The sequence below is a fragment of the Ambystoma mexicanum genome, chromosome 9, assembly GCF_040938575.1.
Source record: "Ambystoma mexicanum isolate Mex_15411 chromosome 9, UKY_AmexF1_1, whole genome shotgun sequence".
Classification (NCBI taxonomy): Eukaryota; Metazoa; Chordata; class Amphibia; order Caudata; family Ambystomatidae; genus Ambystoma; species Ambystoma mexicanum.
The window spans coordinates 807,499,043-807,521,908 of NC_090931.1; the positions used below are offsets into that span (position 1 = coordinate 807,499,043).

The 22,866-nt window shown below is 44.0% G+C and overlaps 1 protein-coding gene across 2 annotated transcripts in view; it reads right to left on the minus strand.

Annotated features, from left to right (window-relative positions):
• The window catches only part of MAIP1 (matrix AAA peptidase interacting protein 1), a 123,515-nt gene that overhangs the window by 61,612 nt on the left and 39,037 nt on the right, over positions 1–22,866 (minus strand). For both annotated transcript variants that reach the window (XM_069615796.1, XM_069615797.1), the window contains one exon: positions 11,181–11,252. In XM_069615796.1, the coding sequence (XP_069471897.1) occupies positions 11,181–11,252 (72 nt within the window). The remainder of the gene's footprint in view (positions 1–11,180; positions 11,253–22,866) is intronic.

The window sequence follows — 22,866 nt, forward strand, 5'->3', positions numbered from 1 at the left end:
CGTTTCATCTTTCTACTAGAAAAAATGATTATCTTACATTTAGATTAATTTACTTTTAGACCATTTCTACTGGCATATTTGCCATAGTTAATATAACAGTACTTGAAGTCCCGAAGGTGTCTTTGCCAAGTCGGCAGCATAAAACACCCACGGGACCCTCACACCATGTAACCTAGGGGGATCAGATCGAACGCCCACCAAACTGAATATCTCCTATGAAAAAAATTTAAAAAGTCGACGCCAAAACACAGCCTTGCTTTAACCCTCTGAATGTTAAACTTGGGTGAGTGAGAGTGCCATCTTGTGACAATCTAATTTGAATACTGGTGTTTGTATGCAACTGTCTCACCCAAAAAATAATATTCACAGGGCATGCATCTTGTAGCATCTTTTCAAACAGTTTCTCTCTTGGCACTGAATCGAAAGCAGCTTCGAAATCAATAAATGCTATATAAAGCGGTTGTTTCTTTCGCCATTCTTGTGCTTTGATGAGCTGCAGAGCATGCAGATTTATGGCAGTTCCAAGGCCCGGTTTGAACCCCTTCTGATTCGGATCTTGTAGTTTTGTTAGTTCAATCCAATTCGTAAATTCTTTCAATATGATTCTGGCAAAAATCTTGCCTGGGATGTCTAGTAACGTGATGGGCCGATAGTTTTTTGGCTCTTTTCGGTTCCCTTTTTTATAAATGGGGACTACAATAGATGTTCTCCATGAGTTTGGAATAATTTGAGAGTCAATTGTTTGTCGAAAGATGGTGGTTAAAATTTCTGCCCATGCATAAGGATGGGCTTTGATAGTTTGGTTAGATAGTTCGTCAGGGCCAGCGGCTCTAGACGAACTTAGTCTCATGATGTAATATAACACATCTTCCATATCAAACTGGAGATTGTATTTTGTATTATATCTTTGACTATTATTTCTACTATACATGGGGTGAACAGCATATAGAGTCCATACTTCCTCTGGAATTGCATGAATCTGCATGCTCATCTGAGTCTCATTTGTCACTTTATTAAGTACTTTCCATATTAAAGCCGAATTTTTGGTTTTTATCACACTCAGCATGTGTTCTCCATCTTGTTGGAATAGTGCGGGCCTTCATGCTTTGATCCAGTTTTTATACTGACACTTCAATGAACGCAAAAGTGTTGGAAGATTATTGGGGAGATCTGCTAAAAGTTTCCGTCTTTCTGCACGATACCTCAATTTTCTTTGGGCAAGCTCATGATCATATATGTGCAAAGTCTGCTTATTGTCCTTACACGCTATTCTTATTGGTCTTGCACATATTTGCGTGGTTGAAATATAGATATCTTCTCCAAGGTTATTATTGATATATTCGCCATTTTCCCCCAGTATTTAAGATGTCATTCATTTGATTCAGTGCAGATATATCCGATTTGAGTTTGTTTCTTCCATTTGAGACTACAAGGTTTTTGGCGTTCGATCGATGCGTTTGTTTTTTTATCCTTTGCCACACCCACTTTATTGCTAGAAGATTATGATCACTGCACACTTGTGATTTTATTTCAAAGTGTGTGGTCTGGGCGAAGAGTGTTGTATTGACAAAGATATAGTCTATCAGGGCTGTTTGTCTTCCTCTTTGCCACGTGTTAGCAGGTGGGATGTCATCTGCTATTGCACCATTAACCATATGTAATAATCTCTCATCCATTATGGATAGCCACTGCTTTGCTATTACAGATAGAACTTTCTGTTTCTTTGGTAGACACGTTATGTTTAGATCTTACCTGCTATCATAAAGTAGGTTATCGAAGTATCTAGTGCAACCATGTCCAGTAAAGTATCCCCGCATGATTCCAGTATACATTTATTAGCGCGAGAATCCGGTTTCCAGATATTATTTTCACCAATTGCAGGAACATATTCAGGGAAGCCCAAGGTTTGAGTATAAGGCTTGAAGATGTTTTTACAGCTACCAACAACCCAGCCATGGGTCGCCCCCTCACCAGTAGTTTTGCAGCAACCGGGGAAGATGTATATTTTTCCCAAATTGGCGGTGTAGTGAGCCATACTTCTTGTAGAACTACTATATCATAGGCATCAAGAGGGCACAAGTTCTTATCTGTTAAATGTTTGTGCCCCCTAGTATTCCAGGAGGCTTAAGTGCACGACTCTAATGCAATGGGTTGTTAATGTTCGTTCAGAATTGTTCTTTGAATAGTCATTATCTCAGCGTCAAATTGTTCGTTTTCCATCCGATTGTTTGATGAGAATCTTTGCGTAGTATTCTCAGTGGTTGAGTTTATGCTATTTATATGGTTTGTTTTCTTCATCTCTTGCTCAGCTGGGATACTCAATATGAACCCTAATTTATATATTTCTGATTTTGCTTGCCAGATTATATTTCTGATCTTATCCAGATTTTAACCACAGATGCATCATATTCATGTATGAACTCTATCTGTTCAATGTCTGTTTCCAAATCTTGCAACGTCGGTATCTCAGCCAAAATGCCCATCACACATGCTCTGTTGAGTGTGTATTGTACATATGGATGTTCTCTGCATCGTAAGTTTAAACTGTAATATTTTTGGTTTTGGGTTTGCGTTCTTCTGTATCCCGAGTTATTTATGTTTAGATTTTGTGTTTTTTCTTTCCTTTCCATATATCTGTTTTGATTTTGGTTGAGATCTTCGATCTTTCATATCTCTTGTGTATTTGACTCTTTGATCTTTAAATTTTTGTCAATACCACCTACATTCATATGAGAAAAGTGAATTTGAATGGATTTTGCTATTTCGTTTCTTCGCTCCTCAAGTGTTATTATAGCTGACATCGGGATAATTTCTTGCTTTCTGTTGGCCTCTGTTTTATCCATCATTTTCATGTACATGGGTGTATTATAGGCTCCACTTGCAAGCACCAATTCTTTACTTTCCATTTGTTTTGATATTTTAACTAGCTCATTTAGAGGTTCATAGTTGGAAGCTATTTCAGTAGAAGTTTCCGTGTCATTTCCTTCGGCCAACTTATTTTTTCCATATTTTGCATACTTATGTGCAATTGCTTTCCTTCTTTTGGCTAAGTTGTTATCAGGCACTGATATCGTTTGAAGGAACTGGCGTGAGTTCTTATTTTTAGACGCTGGTGGCAATTTCATATTTTAACTTTTTTTTGTTTGCGGTGCTTTTATTTTCTTTGCTTTATTTATTTCAAATAATTTATAATTGTTTTTTTTGGGGGGGCTTCTCAGAAATGCTTTCTGTCAGTTGGATTTCCTGGGAGTCAATATGGATTATATCATCTTGCTGGGCTTGTTCCGATTCCCCATCAACATGTTTTGTTTTCTTTTTTTTCTTTTTCATACACAGTTTCCCTATTTCACAACTTTCACTAAGCTCATTTCTTAGTGGTATCTCATCAGCTGATTATGTATGTTTGTTCTGTGAGTCACTTTGTTCAGCCTCCATGTGTAGTTGTGATGATTCTTTGTCATGTTCGTCCTTTCTTTGTGCACTTAGCACTTGATTTAAAAGTGTCGTTTGTGTATTCATTTTTTCATCCAATGTTTCATTCTTTTTTTGTGCACTTAAAAGCTGATTTAGGAGTATTGTTTGTGTGTTTATTTTTTCATCCATAGCGTCATAAAGTTTCACAATAGAAAATAAGGCTGCATTAATAGTTTGTAGTGCTATTTCTACTTTGACGTTTTGCTGCTTATTTTCTCCCTGTGCAAAGTGTTCTGGAGTCATTGTCATTCTTCTAGGAGTCGGTTCAGCAAAGGAAAATCGACAAAATAGACAAATTTGTCACAGTAGGAGAAAAAAAGAGCTGGCGATTGCGACAGCTCATTTGTTCCTTGGTCATTAGCTTGGTTGTAATTTGATTCTTCCCCGTCTTGAGTTTGCCTTACTGATTCATCATCACCCTCTGCACTCCTCATTTCTCCTTCTGCTATATCCGTACTAACATTTGACTTTGCACATAAACCAGCGCTCTCATTTGTAGGCTCCTTTATGGAATCCACAATTATTTCCACCTGCTTAGACTCACTTGTTAACATAGGCTGGGGGCTATCGTCAGCTTTCTCACATTGCTGGCGCAGCCTCTCCATCTGCAAAGGTGACAGCAGTAACACACCTGCTTCAACTAGCAAGTCTGTGGGTTTAACTGTAATCGTAATTACTGGCGGGCATTCAACAGGCGTCTCGGGGCTTGCCGCGATTTCAATTGCGAGGCCAGATGCCGGCATAGATTTACAAGGTATTTTGGCATCCTTAGCGCAGACATTTCTAATGTCAGACGTAAACGAGATGGAACTTGCTTTCGATTTTGCGAGCTTATTGCCACTTGTGATTGGTAGTCGTGGAATCGTTTCGGGAGTATTTTGATTTTCAAACATGCTTTGCTCTATCACCGCACTAGACGGCATGTTAGTTGTTAAGGTATACGTTCTCACCATTTTTCGTCCGCAATCCGATCACTCACTTATATGAAGACTTCCTATAACACTTACTACTGTGATATACAAATATGGGAAAGTATTTCAAAGCGATGTGATTTATAATCCCCCCCCACACACCCCAATACCGCAAGACAGCACTTCTCAACAGCACTTGCCAAACAGCGCGCGCGCGCCTGACAGCACGTGGCCGATGTTTTTGTTGGTTTCTGGGAAGGGGGGCAGAGTCACCAGAGGTTTTTACTAAAAAAGTGACAAATATAGTATATTAAGGTATCCATTATAGTTTAGGGTATTACTACAGTGCATATGAAGTTTTAGTTCAATTGGAAATACCCAAAGTCTTTTCTGAAAGATTTGAGTACGACGTCCACTAGGGGTTCCGAGCCAGGAGACAGCGAAGACAGCACTTCTCAACTGCACTTGCCAAACAGCATGCACGCCTGACAGTGCGTGGCCAGTGTTTTTGTTGGTTTCTGGGAAGGGGGGGCGGAGTCACCAGAGGTTTTTTACCAAACACAGTCCTTTCTGAAAGATTTGAGTATGTCGTCCACTAGGGGTTCCGAGCCAGGAGACAGCGAAGACAGCACTTCTCAACAGCACTTGCCAAACCTCTTGTAGAAACTTTGCCACCTACCCCACCCTTGAACCAGCAGACACTGCAGACTCAACCTCTACAACTATTGGGGTGTTCTCCTGAAGCTCCTGGGAATGAGAATCCTCTGGTCCCAAGGTGGGAGTCTCGGCTGTACCCGGAACCCAAGTGGCTTTGGATGCCCCTCGCCCAAAGAATATTCTCCAACATGGAAAATTAAGGCTCAAGACCTTGCAGCAAGTTCTTGTCATGGGAGCTGTAAGGGGTCAAAAATGTGAGGTGGATCACGTTGTGAAGTTCTCAACATATGCCATTTTATTCGAATATTAGGTTGGATGAACGTCTCACTATCCTGACAAGGATTCTCCTGCTTAAAATAAACAAAGAAAGGATATCTGTCCATCAGAATTAAACATACAACGAATAAACAAGGAAATACATGGCAGTTTGAAACAAAAATAGAGGAGTAACCAAACTCTCTCTTCAGAACCTGGGCGAACTCCCCTGTCCTAGGTTTTAAAAGTGATTCTGCTTCACAGTTCAAGAAAAGAACACAAGGAAATCCTGATTCGCAACCAGGTTCCAATATAGTCTGATGTTAGTTCAACTTGTCAACAGAAAGTTCCAACACATAAGATTATAAGATTCTTCTTCTTCGAACAGGTTTTTAGTTCTTCAACAGCAACAATGTTCATATTGGTCAGGATGATTTGTCACCGATTTGTCACTTTAACTCCAGGAAATATAACTTCTCCACAACAGCCTTGCTTGGCTTTTCCTCCAGTAATACTAAAACAATGTCTCTGCCAGGACCACCTTGTAGCCCTTCTCCAACTTTCACTTGGCATGCTTTCTTGCCAGGCCTACAATTTCCAAAGGTTTTCCATTCAGTATACTCCCGGGCCAAACAGTTTTTCACAACAAGTAGTGCTTTTTATATTCAAGGTCAACTGACAGCTTCACAGCATTCAACAACAGACAGCTTCAAGACTCAAAACATTTTCAGGGAAGACAAGATTCACATTGATGTTCTTCAACACCTTTCTGTAAATGATGCTCCTTTCCTTATGGACACATCCCCCAGAAGGGTAGCCTTTTTGACACTCTTGTTTCCCCACTTCACAAACAACCAAAGGCTGACAGGGATAGGGCCTCCTACCTCTCCCCTGGTTTTGACAAGCTGCGGATTTCCCAACGTGTACCAGATGTTGTATATAATATGGACATTTAGTTCCAGAGTTCCAGAGTATACATCCCATTAGCCCCCTTCTGCTGTTTGCAATATTGGCCAGATTGTGTCTCATTTCCAGCCTCTCTTGACATGGGCAATGCTTACTGACATCAACTCTCAATAACATCACCCTCACAGTTGGATGGGTTTTCCAAAAACTCCCACTTTCAAGATTACAGTCATTTGGCTTTTATACCTTATGTCTTAGCTGCTTTTCACTTGTTAGATATGCACAAATAGCTTTGGCACCACTTTCACTATTATGCAAGTGCTGCTTCCGTTTGACAAATGTTCGGTATTCAAAACTAGCATGTGGATTATTTTCATTCACATGCAAGTGCCTCTCACTTGCCCGCCTGCTTCCTGCCTGCGAGCAGTGACGGAGCGATCCGGGGTCACTCACCGGTCTCAACATGCGCCTCTGTTCTCCTCATGATGCAGCAAACCTGTTCGGTAAGCCTGCTTTTGTTTGTGCACTTCCAATTGGGGTGCCACTTGCACCGGAGCCCACTTGGTGCACGCCAGCCACCCGAAACAGCCTCCTGCACGCTCCCCGCTGCGCAGTAACAGCAGAACGGGTCACAAGGGGGAAAACCTTCCTTCTGCACTTCAGGTTTCTGGGGATACAGACCCTCTCAGGATCAGCAGCTGGAATCTGCCCTGCAGTGGTCCTAGTATCCGTTTTCCCCCAGATTTCTTCTGGGCTGCCAACTCTAAGCATGTGCCTTCTGCCTCAGACTTCCTCAGCTCTTCGCCAGTAGAGCCAGCTCCTTTTCAATGGCCTGCACCTAAGGGGGCCAGACTCCCTTGGGTGTGGTCATCTCCACTAATGAACTGACCACACCTGCAGCACTGTGCCTCTTCAACCCTCTTCCTCGTCCCAGTACTTGGGGAATTCTCAGACTTGAAGTCCCTAAAGGAAACATTTGGTTTTCTTCTTTCGGTTGTTTTGCAATACGCCATAAGAAGAGTGGGTCTTCTGAGAAAGTTAAACAGGCAGGTTTACCATTCCTCCTGACCTGCTCCCCCCCCCCCATGTGATCCTCCCGCAGACCACCACCCCCAGGGTCGTGATCAGAAATCGCCTGCCTTTCCCTGACCATAGGAGAAGGGTCCCAGGGCATGTTTTCTGGGGGATTGCAGCTTGTCATACTTGCTAGAACATTTGGAGTACATTGGTAACGGTCAGTATTGTGAATGCTCACAGCGATTTCATCCATGGAGGCCAGCTCTTTGTGGTCATCTTAAGGCGATAGTCCAAGGTTGCAAAGTGTGTTTTCGTTGCGCAGACGTACTCTGTTTGCAGACCTTGCTTCAGGAACAGGCACCATGCCCGCAGCTATATCCTGGACCAATCCCCATTTTTTGCACCAATGACTCCTGGGCCTTATCCACAAGTCTGGAGTCTTATGGCTTTAGATCCATTGTTGGCCTGTTCTTCTGAGGTTTTTGAGCTTTGCCTGCAGTTTTATTACAAGCTCCCCCGAACGCGGACCATACTGCTATGGGGCTTTCGCTCCATACAGCAATCGCCTTTCTCTGGGACCTTCATAATGTAACCAGCTTCAAGCGCTCATCTGGTTGAGGCCCCGCTCCATCTTTGACAGACCGAGAGTTCCCTCTTCCACAGCTTGCCTGCAAGACTGGTAAAAACAAATATTGTTATTAAAAGCACAAGCAGACTATTGGGTTTGTCTGGTTCATTTCTACAAAGAAAACATGTCTTTCCTTACTCTTAAAAGGGCCTAAAAGTACACTTACCTGTGGTATTGTGGTGAACCTTTGTTTAAGTGAACTTTTTGTTATGTTGTACAGTATTTTAATTACCTTCTATTTTTGAAAAAAATCTATCACTTTAAAACCTCAAAGTACCTTAAAGGAATAACACACTGTGATACCTTTGTTTTAAATTGTATTCTGTCCACTTGAGACATGTTTACTGTTTTTGATACCAATTCCTGAGATCTAGCACTTACCTTTCTGTTGCTGAGACTTAATGCAGAATTTAAGGAGTATCTTTTTAGTAATGATATTGTGTTGACAATCGTTTATTGTACGAGTGTATGTGTCTGTGACCACTACCATCTACCAGCTCCCCATAACCCCCTAATAATAAAGCCAGACTGCTACCACGTCATGTTTACCATTCTGAGTTTGGACAAACTTGGTGAAAACAATGTACACCTGTTAAAGTTCCTAACCCTCACAAGAGTACTTTCAGAAAAAACTGCTAACACAAATTCACACATGCCCGTTTTGTATTTCTTAAACACTGAAACTAACAAGAGGCTAAAATAGTTACAAAAAAAATAAAATAAAAAGACCAGCAAAGTTAACCATCTAGAGAGTAGCTATAAAATGGCACATTTATCAGTTGTCAACCTGTTAGACCACCCAGCAAGGTTAACATTTTCAACTTCTATAAAATATGGGAGACCATTAAGAGACGGCTACACAGCTTCTTCAATAGCTTGCAGTTTCAAAATACTAAATGACAGAAGGAAAGAGCCAGTGGCAGATGCTGCACGTGTCCTGTTGGGATGTGTGCCACCCTTTCTTTGATGGCATGACTATAGTAAGGTTGTGGACATGGCCAAATCACTGGCATCCACAAATTAAATCATCCCTTTATTCACACTCCTAGCAGACATTTATTGGCCACAGTAAGTGTCACTAAAGCAACACCTATGAGCCAAAACTAAGAAAGGGGGAAAACGATGGATAGGTGAAAGGATAGTGCAGCAATTGGAGTTAGTGAGGAGCCAGGTGAAAGGAGCATCTCCCCTGTGCCCCAATTAGTATGTGAGCTTCGTGGTAGCTCAATTAATGGTGATGTGGAAACTGAAAACCCTGTGGTGGCACTGTCGAGGGACTGTGTGTGGCACGGCTCAAAATTTGCACTTGCCACTAGACAATGGCAAGTGATAATTCACTCTTGGCGAGTAAGAAACGTTGTGCTAAATGCATGTGGAAAGTTGGGGGGGTGCAAGTGACTTTTGCATTACTGGCTAGTAGCTTGGAACTTTACATTTTTAGCCATATAAACATGTATTAAAAAACAAAACTACTTAAAATAAAGTCAAAATGACAATATTAGTAGAAACAAATTCAAGGTATCCTCACTCACTCTAGGATGTATGTGAATAATGCGAGAGAAAAATAAACAAATCCCCAAAAGTCTTTTTCTTTTCGGTGACTGGGTCTCGCATGAGATTCGTAGGAGGTTGGAAAGCTCCAAGTTGTTGTGGCGGCGGCAAGAGAGAACAACAAGGAACTGTTTGTCAGGTGCAGAAGCTTACGGCCAGCGAGCATCGAGTGAGAGCGACTTACCCGGTGAGTTCCCCACTTGCAAGTGGTACCGGAGGGCTTGGGTGCTACTCACGTGCGCCAGGTTAGCCGCATTGTTCGCGTGTGAATAACAGGAGACGCTACTATTGAATATCGAACTATCAGAAAACCACAGAGGTGGTGGTTTTTGAAACAAAGTAGCTGTGATGTTCCTTTTGGGAATCCCAACAACCCGGTGGGGAAACAACATTAAGACCCAAGGTATGCTAGCAATGCCAAAGCCAAAAGAAAGCTAAACCTGGGCAATTAATCACCAAGCATTGCCAAACGCCAGAGGGAAGTAATATGAATCCCGAGGGTTGCAGGAAGCGCTGCTCATATGTTGAGAAGAATGTGCCCGATTTAAACTTTCATTGCCAAAGCCAAACAGCAACAGGAAAATACTGTATCCTAGTTACTTTGTAACTATTGAAGCAGAAAGGAGAGAAAGGGGGCAAACAAGCTTCCCTTCTCGAGAAGACCATCCAGAGCGAGATGAGCAAGGTTTGCAGCCGAGCCACAAGATGTTATCGTGACCACTTTGTTGTTATTGAAGCAGAAGAGAAAGAAAGTTGGCAAACAGGCTGCCATTCTGGAATGAGCCATATAGAGGGAGATGAGCAGTGTTTGCAGAACAGTCCTAATGTGGATGAATGTGAATGTTCTATTCCCCAAAAGCTGATAACACTTTGACATCAAAGGCAGCTATTGAAGTTGTTGTTATTCTAATTTGAAATTTACCATTGAAGCACTTTTCTGTTCTGGTGGTTGAAGAAGTAGACTGGCAGGGGAGTATACCCGTAGGGCAAGAAGTGATTGCCCAGAAGAAACCTGATGAAAGGTTAAGCCAGGTAGTGGAAGGTGCAAGTGCTGAAGAGTGGTACCAACAGAAAACAACATGTTTAGTTGTGACATTTGCAGAAGAGTTGTGAAAGCTGGCTGAAGAAAAGTTACAATTCTCTCTGCAGTTAAAGTTGGGGTAAACCATCATGACCAAATTATTTGCTGTTACTACAAATGTGAGGCCGTTCTTTTCCAGGAGGAGTGAGAGCATATGAGTTTTTCCAGGTACTTTATTGAAGCAACTGAACTTTGCAATTCTGAGTACAAGAACTTAAGAACTGTATCGGAACGTTGAGTTAAACCAGATTTCCGTGTTTTTCCTTTGAATTGTGGAGAAAACCTTTCTTTTGATCTGTGGAGGGGCAAGTTCATCCACATCGTGAAAAGAGACATTGATCATATTGTGAACCAGGTCATTTGTTACATATTGTTGTTGAATTGAATTGGCATATATTTTCTTTTTTCTTTGATTGTTGTATACGTGTGAGGGTTAGCTATCCTTTGGTTAGAGTGCTTCCTTTAGTTTATTGTAGGCAGGGAAATCCTCATTAGGATAGGGATAGTGAGGTGTTTATTCAACCTGTTTCTTTAATAAAATGGCTAAAGTTGAACTCTTTACAAAGTCGTCCGCCTCAAATTTCTGACCCATATATATGATAGTTGTGGGCGATGTGATGTTAGAGGGGAGTTAATTAGTACATTTGACAAACGTTCACTCAGCATGTCTTTTAAAAATGAAACTGGTGTAAAAACGTACCTCGTCAACTACGAGTTCCTTTAGTGCATCAAAGTTACACTGAGACAGCAGCGTTGAAACAATAGTGAATGCCTAAATTAAAAAAACAAGAAAAAGTCATTATTAACACTGAAGAACTTACTTAGTATTACTTTTTTTTGTGTGTGTATAGCACCGGGTTGCCACTGTACAATACAATAGTAATTAGAGAACGGAGGGCGAGAGGTAAAGCAGAGAGAATTATTATTGTACAATATCAAAATAGTTCCAGACAATCAGTGCACAGTTTAACGCCGAATTCCCCTGAGAAGAACTTTTGGTCAATATCAGACCACTGGCAGCAAATCAGTGAACAGTTTGACTCGGAATCCTACACCATTTGGAGGCCATGTACAGGATTAATTTGTTGATTGTGCTAATTGATGTCATCACAGCATGAACATAGATTTATTTTATTAGCAGCCTTTGCTCCACTTCATTCCATCGCATTTTTCGAGTGCCTCAGTTTATTCGTTTTTTTTCTCAATCCAGTCCCTAATTTGAATGTCATCCGTCTGTTATTACAATGCATTATGAAGGACACATTCAGAAAGATAGAAGATGTTCTCCCTCTTTTCCCCATGGAATCTGACGCAAGAAATGTATGGCCATCTGGCAATGAGTATATCTTTACAAGCCAAATAGTACTTCTTTATTACCCTGGCAATGTGCCATCAATCAGTGTGTTACACTCGGTGCCTCCATTTCACATCCCCATTCTGTGTTTAGCAGGGTGCAAAACGTGCATTTGAGCAAAGCCAATGGCTAGTGATAACTGACTCGATTAAGAAATGGAGTGCTGTGTAAAGGATCGAAATTGAGTTAACAGGAGCTAAAAGCAGCTCCTTGGTATCCGGCATGAACAAGTGACCAGGAGATACCACACCGGCGCATGCAGCTAGTACGCAGCGTTCCGCAAATCTAACTTTCACATCCGACGTAAAATTATCCTTTTTTTTCCATAATGCATGATCCCTTATGCTTTAAATGTTGTACAGATGTGTCCTAGTGTGTATTTATATATTGTCACAAATGCACAGAGTTAAATTCACCTGGGTGTGTTTGTTTGCATCAGTTGGCCTGGGGAACCAAAACGTAGCTCCTGGTAGTGGTTGGTTCCAAGCTAACCAGGCTCTTCTAGGTTACAATCAGGAGTCAAATAGCTCCCAGCTCCAATCAATTTGGAACCCTGCCATGTGTATGCATAGAATTGAGGCAGCAAGTGACTTCTGATTTCTGACCAGTAGCTTGCAACATGGCGTTTTTACACCTGCCTCAATATCCCCATTTTACATTTCCTCAATATCAGGCTTGTTGTGCTGGGTCGGTTGGTGTGCACACTAAGTTCCCCCTTGTCATAATCCCTCCAACGAGTTACACTCAGTTTCTGTATGCATCTACATAATACCTCAGTGTTATACTTAACTTTCCCATGTTTCACAAATGTCAACTGTGTGAGGCTTCCCTCCAGTGTCATTATTCCAGTTTGTCAAACTATGTATTCTCCTACGACATCACAGTCTTTTCGTTCAAAGCAGTGTTTACCATATTGTAGAATCCCCCAATATCCCATGCCAATCAATGCTCCTTCACACCCTCAACTAGTGAGACCAGTCTACCCATGCCATGCTCCTCAATATGTCATACTTAATGTTCTTATAGTGGGACCGAGCGGGTCACACACTACATCCTAATTTTGTAGTCCCAAAATCTGCGCACCATACTGAGATCTTTGCATGCCATTGCACCCAATTTGTATGTTACACCAAGAGTCTTGAATTCACATTATACACCTTGTATCCCATGGCGCATTGCCCAGTGTGTCACATGCAGCGTCTGCATGTTAACACCATGTTGGTGTGTTAGGTTCAGTGGACCAATGTCACATAGCCACAATCTGCAGATCATTGTGAGGGCATTCAATCAAATTCGGCTCTTTCCCGGGTTTTTTGATTCCAATGACCTCCCATTAGGACTTCGCCTAGGCCTCAACTAAGCAATTAGTCACAGACATGAGTAATTTCATCCAATATTAGCAACGGTCTTCTGTATCGAAATTAAAAAGGTCAAGAAAATATAAATTCTAAATCTACAGGCAAGTTTATTGCCACACACTACATTGACAACCTGTTAATATGTTTAGTGGCAGTAGACAATGTACCACAGATTGGTGCACATCTTCCTCCATGAAATGCTTGCCTTTGGATTTACAATTCAATCACAAAACAAGCATTGGCAATGCCAACAGTTTGGGATTTTGTGTAGGCATGCCAAAGGCACTGCCATGGTAGTATTAACTGGCCATTCATGGTAGCAGGTGCAAGATGGTGCTAGTACCTGGGCATTTGATAGAAGTCTCGGGCAAATCCCTAACACTTATACAAGCCAAAACTGCTGGCTTTGCCAATGCTTATTTTTTTGTACAGGATTTCAATGAAGGACATGCGGAGTGCTTACAAATCGAGTGACTGAAGGCAGACCTGGTTAAGAAATTTTATTACACCAGTAGCAGGTTTAGAACTCCACTTGAGTCATAACTGCTTTGAAAAAAACACTGGCAGGCATTTAGAGAGCAAAGTTTGATGGTAAAGCTTGAATAAAGCAACCTCAAAGAATTCCCACGAGGTGGTGTTTTGGGACAGGGAGTGGCAGGAACTGGGTGGGAAGGGCCATGGGGGTTAGCATGGCCATTTCCAGTCAATGGGCAGAGGGGTTGGGGTGGTGGGGGCAAATAACCAAACACCTGCAAGCTGTGCGTCCCTCACAGGCCATTTCTCCCCATCTGTACTGTTCGGCTTATAGGTGTCGCAAAAGACAACCAAAAGCTCAAACTAAAAAAAGATATGTGGCGTTGACCCAGCAACATGTCTGTTTATTGATATGGGTGGAAGACAATGTAGGAAAAATCATGCACACCAATTATTCAAACAGAAACTAATTAACAGGAGCAGCCCTACAAATAAGAGGTACATCGGCCACTTTTACTCCCTAAAAATATGCAATACTGCCAAAAAATAAAATTAGGTAGTAAGAATATTCCCAACAAATATGGGAAACAGGCACATCATAGTATGTCCCCCGCTTTCATCCACACATCCCCATGGATGTGTTTCGACCATTAGTAAACGTAGTGTCACAGGAAGCAGCTCTACTATTATTACTTCCTATCTGAAGAGGTAAACATTTACGTTTTCATGCGCATGAATAGCTTGATGCCAAAAAAAGTCTTACAAAACATTCGTTTTACAGCTAAAACATATTTTTACTCCCAATGGGAATGGGATTCACTTTTTTTACTGCCACTTCAAAATCTTATCTGGAGCACTGAACAGAAGGACAATCTAAAATAAACACACGCGCTTAATTTGGAGTCAGAATTCCATAACTTAATGTTGTGCTTCAGAAGAGTCTGGGGTCCTCGGGAGGGCAGGGGGGAGGTACCAGCTCTGTGATGCTTCTCCTGGAGGTGTTAAATAGAGACCTCCCAGAGCTCCCCAGTTTCCAGATTCTCCCCACCACCCTCATCACATGCCCCACTGGTACCCCAACAGGGAAAGAGCTACAGTGATCCCCAAAACATGCCTCCAGGCTTCGACTGTGGATGGACCAGCAGAGCGGGACTCTATGACGAACACACCTATGATGTGCAAGCACCTGTAGAACTCACAGTGAAGTCAGGTGAACATTATTTGGCAATGGGAAAACAACATAAAACACGAGCACATCACACACATATGTAGATCGTCACACACACACATGCAGAACTGACAGCGATAACATTGCATCGTTCAGCTGCCAGGACCTCAGCGCTTGAACCCAAGACGGGTTGGTATATTTGAGGGCCTGGGAGAAGGGGCAAGAGCCAAATAAGATCCTAAGAACTACCACAACACATGAGTATACATGAGAATAGGGGGCACACAAACGGGGAGGAGCTGCAACCATTAGGAGCGCATGAATCATTTCACTAGAAATGAATGGGGAAAGGTACCTACCAATCAGCACTCCCCTTGAAACGATTAGTGCCCAAACCAAACTTTAAAAAGAGACTGAAATCACAAGACTTTGAGGGAGTTTGTACAGCATACCAAATATTTGGTATAATTTCGCAGAGAGTATAATGAGCACGGAAGAACAGTGGATGGCCAAGTCAAGTAGGCCACGTTTTAGGAGAGCTGAGAAACAGGAGGTGGCTAAACCAAATAGACTACAGTGTAAGAGCTAAAGTTGACCGTTGAGAAGAGAGCAAAGGGCCTTTCGGGGGTATGGACTCAAATTGCGGAGCCAGGAAGTACCAAGTAGCAAGTAGCAAGACAGATGCCTGCTGGAGGCGCTATCCCAAATCCTGTTGGTAGTTGTAGAAACAGCAAGAGCTGAAGAGAAGCTTTAACTTGGGGAACCTGACCAGAACCTGTAATGGACTCAAGCCTAGGAGAGTTGCCCTTTACAAGAGTGCTGCATTTACTACCGGCTAAAAATTCCAAGCGCCGAGTGGCAAACCGACCCAGAGAAACCCTAGTGCAAGAGCGGGATGAATACTACTAAGTCTTGGCCGGTAATTAGTGTATCACAAACCTACTTAAAACCCTCCCAAGTCTGAGAACGACTTGAATGACTCTTACCTGGATTTGGACGCCCTGGTTTATGGAAATCAGCGCAGGATATTGGACCCTGTGCCCTTTAGCCTAGGCCCCCCCTTATCTGACTAGGATACTTCTCAGTCATGACATACTTCCCCCCCATAAGAATGTCCTTTTTGCATTTTAGTTCACAGTCCCTGAGGGACCTCAACCAAGGCCCCCACCTCACCCCCCCCCCAAACCGGTCTCTAAAACCATGTGAACCAGGTATCAACAGAAGTCATCAGCCAACAGAAATGGGTTCCCCACCGCCCAAAAGATCCTGTGATACTTTTCTGTTCACCTACATAGTCAATCCTTCTCCAACATAGGCGACATCTTGTTTGTGGTTTCCTGCACAAAGGTATATTGGAAAAGCTGACAAACCATTCGTTTTCACTCCATTTCTGTCTGTAGAGTCCTTTGTTCCTTCACTCGAATGACAGGCGCCAACATGTTATTGTGGATCAACGATACGATGTCACAGGGCCTAGTAGATTCCATTATCGTTTTCTTTCTCCCTTGTTCCTCCCCCGCTTTTGTGTCTTGTGGCGCCTTAAAACACAATTTGTTGTCTACGTACTTTACAAATATTCTATAAAATAAAAATAAAACTTGTCAGGCCTCTGACTCGACTATACATGCAATTAAATAAACACTAGTTAAGAATGAATTTGTACTCTGAGAAGGGCAAACAGATGTCCACAGCACCTCTGCAGACTTAGCCTTCTCCTCACCCTCAGTTAGGCTGCCCCATGTCATATGGCTATCTGACAAGTTCCTCAGGTGGCCAGTACAAATGACCAATTGTGACTTTAAAATCGGCACCTTTTCCTAAAAAGTGCCTCTTTGTAGAGCAGGCTTGAGTCAGCTTGGAAATGTGAGATTCGAAACCTAGAGTACAATCAACCGTGAGTAGAAGAGACCAGTGTGAAGGAATCCAAAGTGAGCTAAAGAAGAGAGCCAAGATTCGGTTGGTAATGCAGAAAGTGAAGGATAACGTTTCTTTTTTTTTAAATGTGTTTTCGATTCCAAGATGGCCACCGGGTGGAGAGCACCATAGCCAATGCTCTCCTGAACCCCCTGGGACCTTTAAGGCATAATGTGAAGCCGAATTGCCTTCCCAGGCATGGACTTCAATAGCGCCAATCCCTAGGAGAGCAGAGACCCCTTGGCACCAGCCGGCACCGCAAACTAAGAAGGATCAACGTGGATTTCACACCTAGGTGGGCTGACACCAGTGGAGCAGTGCCCGACCCAGGGTCCAATAGAGGAGCGAAACAGCGCAGAAGGCAGTGTAGCTCTGACCGTCTAACGTAGCTCTCTGCACTCAGCGAGGACCAGTTTATTAACTATCTGTGTGCAAAGCGCAAATAAAGGACACACCCAGTCCTCCCAGCAAAAAACAGCTGCTGGGAGAAAGAGGAGACCTGTAAAGAGTGGGGAAGGTGTACCTGCGAGCCGACAAGGAGAAGGCGCAACGGAGTGCAAAGCCCGTAATGAGGGACAGGCAGCCTGTGTATGGCAGTCAAGAGTCAATCACCCTGGGACATAGGGGAACGTGAGATAGAATATAGTGGTCCCGCCAGGGGAGAAAAACTATAGAATCAGGTAAACGGCACCATCAAATAATCCCCCTACACCTCCCCAACATATGGGAGAAAGCAAATAAGAACTGGCTAGCAGGAATGGGGATACAGAGCAGAAAACCCAGCCGCAGTAGGGCCGGTCAGAACACTAAGAATGAAGAGGAGAGGGGTGGAGCTAAAACATAGGAGGGGTTCCTGTCCATTTACAGTGAATCTCCATTCCTTCCTGATCAACCAAAAGGCATATGGTCATGGGCATGGACAAAAGACAAGAGCAAGTTAGAGCAGTGCATAGACACTGTATCCGGAGAGACTGCGTACACCCCCAATGTCCAAATCAAGGGGAAAAGACCCCGCCCCAACCTCAAAAGGTGGCAAGAGGCCCGAAGACAACAGCCTACAAAAAAAATGGGGACGGGAGATGGTTCCCCCCAATAGCAGGAGAAACGCCCAGTGTCAGGGGGAGAAGGGGAACCTCCACCTACCGGACACCCCAGATCAGACAGTAACGACTATGGTTCTTAAGCAAGAACGACTTTGGAGATAAAATTGCCGACACGGTTCAACGGCAGATAGATAAAATGAGGGACGATCTGGCGGGGCCCTTGTAGGATATAAAGAGGGATGTAAACAAAATTGAGGAGAGAGTGGACATCAATGAGAGGGCGATCCAGGAAATTGCAGACGACTACAGGAAAACAGAAGAGCTCATGGAACAGCTGGCGGCTGCCACCAAGAATTTGGAACTCCAGGCAGAGGACCTGGAAAATAGGTCCAGGAGGTCGAATATCCGTATTAAGACCCTGCCTGAGGAGGTGTTGGAAAAAAAGATTTGAGGCAGGCGGTCCAGAATGTATTTAGTGATCTCCTGGACCCGGAGACCCCAGCTGTCATACCGGTGGACAGGGTGCATAGAGGGGGGCCACAAAGATCAGAAGACAGGGTCCTGACAGAGGGACGTCCTGGTGGCACTTCATGCTATACTACGAAGGAGATGATTCTGATCGCAGCAAGGAAGGCCTCCCAAATAACATACAATGGAGCAGTCATTCTTCTATTTCAGGATTTGGCTCAAACAACATTACTCGAGAGAAGGCAAATGGCTCCTGTTTTGAAGGTGCTACAGGATAAGAACTTTAGATATAGATGGATGTTTCTTTTTGGAGTCCTTTTTGAAAGGCAAGGGAAGCAAAGACGTATTGGGTTGTACGAAGAAGGAGCAAAACTATTAGGGATAGAAGGAGAACATCAGATCACAAGCGAGCTCCTGCAGAGGGGCCAGCCTAAACCAAGGAGCTGGGAATGGTCAACACCAAGACCCAAAAGAGGTAGGAAAGCGGTCTACCAACCCCAGTTTAAGGGCCCAGTGATGGGAGGACAGAGGGCGGTGGGCTGTCCACTGACAAAGAAGCAGGAGGAGTCAACATGAATAGGTACTCCTGGGGCGAACTGATTTGATCCAAGCCTGGTGAGGGCAAGGAGAGGGGAAATTATGAAGTTCCGGGGGAGAGATAGGGTGGGAGGGGTCATCTTTGTATGGCTATGGGAGTACCCACAGGTGAATGTGCTGGGGAAAGGTTTCAAACCTCGACAGAGCGATTCGAGGGGGGCTAGAGGCTAGTTGAACCCGCTCAGCGTGGGGGAAAAAGGGGGTGAAAGAGGATCCAGGAGGGGTGGGGGGCAGTCGGGGGCAAAGGAGGAGGTTAAGCACAAGCAACCAACTACATAATGGGGTCTGAACGGAAAGGCCTGAAATTGATCTCCATGAACATCAATGGTATTAATTCCCCGGTAAAGAGGAAAAAGCTGCCAAGATTTTTAAGGAGGGAGGGACCGGACATTGTTACACTCCAGGAGACCCATGTACAACTACGGGATAGGGATAGACCGACTACGTGGATTTCAACACATTTGCCAGGTCAACAAGAAATCAAAATGGGGAGGGGTCCTGATTGCACTTAGCAATAACTTTGGTCTTACAATTGAGGGGATGGAAAGGGGCTCCCAGGCCAGATACTTAGAAATAAATGTTAAAGGGAGTGGAGAAGGGTACACAATAGCCACAGTGTATGCCCCCAATGTGGGGCAGGACCACTTCCTTCAGACCTCAATGATTAGGCTAGAGAAATTTGCAAAGGGCACATTAATACTCACGGGGGACATCAACATGGCCTGGGACCCCAGGGAAGACCATAGCAGTAAGCAGGCGGGAACACAGGGCAAGCCCTCCAAGGAACTGGCAGGGAAAATTGAAAGATTGGCATAGATTGACGTATGGAGGGAAAGGGAGAGCTCGTCATCCAGGATCGATTACGTCTGTGCCTCCAGGTCTTTACTAGGCTGAGTCATGGATATGGATATGGAGGTGGGAGCTATGCCCATTTCTGACCATGCACCCATTACATTGAAGTCAGTAAGGAAAAGAGGATCCCCAAGGAATGTGGAAATGGTGGTACCCCTCTTATCTGTTTAAGGATAACATACAGAGGGGTGAGATCAGGGAGGGAATTGGGGAATTCTTTGGGGACAACGGGAAGGTGACACCTCTCTACATATTCGGTTGAACGTGTTTAAAGCTGAAATAAAGGGCCGGATCATAGCATGCAAATCATGGAGGTAAAGGGAGTTAAGGAAAGTAGAAAGGGACCTGGAAGACCAATTGAAGGATGTGATGGCAAGAATGGGTGTGGGATCAAGTGGAGAGACGAGGACGGAGCATAGGACAATAAGGGGACAATTAGAGCTGATACAGGCAAATGCGTCAGAATGCTCATTAGCATTTCTAAAACAAAATTACCATGTCAAAATATACAAGGCTGATAGGATGTTAGCAAGGATGCTGCGAGGAGATGAAAAAGCCAAAACAATACTGTGAATTAAATTAGAGGATGGGGGTGCTAGTACGCACACCGAAGAAATATCCCAGGAATGTTGCCAATTTTACTCCCACTTATACAGCATGGCAGGGGCGCCGGAAATGGAACAAAAGGGGTACCTAAAGGATAAAAGGATAGCACAAATAACCCAACAAGAAAGCGAGGACTGGAACAAGTATAACTAATGAGGAGGTGAGCAGGGCCATCTTTTCCTTGCCAGTTAAGAAATCCCTAGGGCCTGATGGGTTCACATCGGAATTTTATAGAACTTTCAGGGAGGCTTTCATTCCATACCTGATCCCCCTATACAATTAGTTCAGAAAGACAGGGAGAATTACTCCGTCCATGGAAGAGTCGAAAATGATCCTGCTTCCTAAACAGGGTAAGGATCTTCCCTCACGCGGATGATGCATGCAAATAGCCCCGATAAACGTGGACGCCAAGTTCTACTCTCAAAGTTTGGCGATTCGGCTGGAGTATGTACTCCCCCCCATTTAATTAGCACAGATCAGTCAGGGTGCATAAAAGGCAGGCAGACGAGCGATTTCACACCAAGAGAAGATTTAATTTCATCAAAAAAGTTGGAAAAAGGGACACGTCCTCTCTTCTCATGCCTTTTGATAGAATGGCGGTTTCTCTTTTTAACAATGGCGTCCGGGGAAAAAATGTATGTCTAAAGTTAGGGCTAACTATCAAACCCTTCACTACGTTTGGCAATAAATGGCCAGTTATCGGTCACCACAGGGGAACAAAGCAGGGGGGTCCACTTCGCCATTATTATACGACATCCAATAAGTGCCTTTTCTGGAAGCATTGAGGGCCAATAAAGATATACAGGGAATCCAGTTTGGAGGGAGGGAACACAAAATCTCGGCCTTCGAAGACAACGTGCTACTGACCCTACAAAACCCAGAAGAGTCCCTGGAAGCCCTGAAGGGGGAGATGAAAAGGTTTGGTGAAGAAGCAAGACTTCGCACAAATCCGAGATACTCAATCTGATGATTCCCTCTTCCAGAGAACAAGAACTGAGGAGAGAATTCCTGTACAGATGGGAGGAGAAATCTATAAAATACCTGGGGGTTAATCTCACCAATACATTGGGGACGCTCTACGCCGCCAACTACCCGCCCCTCCTAGAGAGAATTAAGAGCAAATTGGTGGACTGGGGGCCATTACAAGTAACATGGAAGGGCAGAATTAACGTGTTCAAGATGGTAATCGTTCCCCAAGTGTTACATTACTTTCTTGCCCTTCCGATATGGGTTTCCCCATCCTTCTACCGAGCGCTCCAGAAGTGCACGGGGAGATGTGTGTGAAACTAGAAAAGAGCTAGGATAGCAATGTGAGTTATGATGATGCCTAGGAAAGGGACAACCGGATTTTCGAGTTCACCACTAGGCTGCACAGGTGAGAGTGATCAGGGACTGGCTGAAGGATGATCGGGAGAAAGTATGGCGATCGATGGACGAAGCGGTAGTGGGAGGGAACTTTGCGAAGTGCTATGGAAACCGAAGGAGATAGACCGGAAAATATGTCTAATAGTTCGAGGGTGGGGGAGGTCTGCGATAGGCTAGAAAAGTGTGCCCAATTTACCACATTTCCCTCTTGGTGCGCCCCTATATTTGGCAATCCACAATTCTCCCCAGGAATGAGTAGGAAGAGTTTCACAGATGGCAGGAGGGCTGTTGCCGCAGACTCCGAGATATGTTTGAGGGGGCTGAAATTAAATCATTTCTCCGATGTAAAGAAGACTTTGGAGTTGGGGAGGAGGAAAGGTACAGATATGCCCAAATAAGGCACTGGGTGCTGCAGGGGTTGGTGAGGGAAGGGGTGACATGGGCCTTAACCCCATTTGAAAGATACCTCACAAGGGATTCAGGAGATACTCACATGGTGGGTGCGATGTACACACTTGGCGAAACAAGGGGAAGAGCCGGGGGAAAGAAAATAAATGGGAACATTCAGTGGGCACATCGATGGAGGAAGGGGAGTGGAAACAGCTCTGGGGGCAGATTCCTAGGTTGAGCAGATCCCTCCAAATCCAGGAAATTTTGATAAAACTAATGCTACAATGTCACCTAACGCCAGAGAGGCTGCACCAAATCCACGACTCAGCATCGGCAAAGTGCTGGAGGGTGTGTGTTATGGAAGGGTCTTGGAGCCATATTTGATGGGACTGGCCACATATTCAGACCTTTTGGGATACGATAACAGGGGCATTGAAGAGTATTCTGGGGATAGAAGAAATGGGTAACATGAGGCTAGCACTTCTTGGGTTGGGTGCCCACCTCGGGGACTTACACACAAGGGCAGAGCACAAGGTTTATGTTATCCTGATGATGGAGGGCACCCTATGTTTGGCGCAAAAACGGAAATCAAAAATCCCGCCAGTGACTGGCCACCAGGGGGTGCACGGAGTATCCCTCCCGTGTGATCTCCGTCCCTGCGGTCCCGATAAGCGGTATGAGCCCCCGCTGATGGACCCCCCACCTACGAAAGTTCGAAATTCTGTGACCTGGACGGACCCCCCCCCTGCACCTGAGAAAAAACCCGTCAAAAATCGGGCCCGTTTTGACCGAGAACT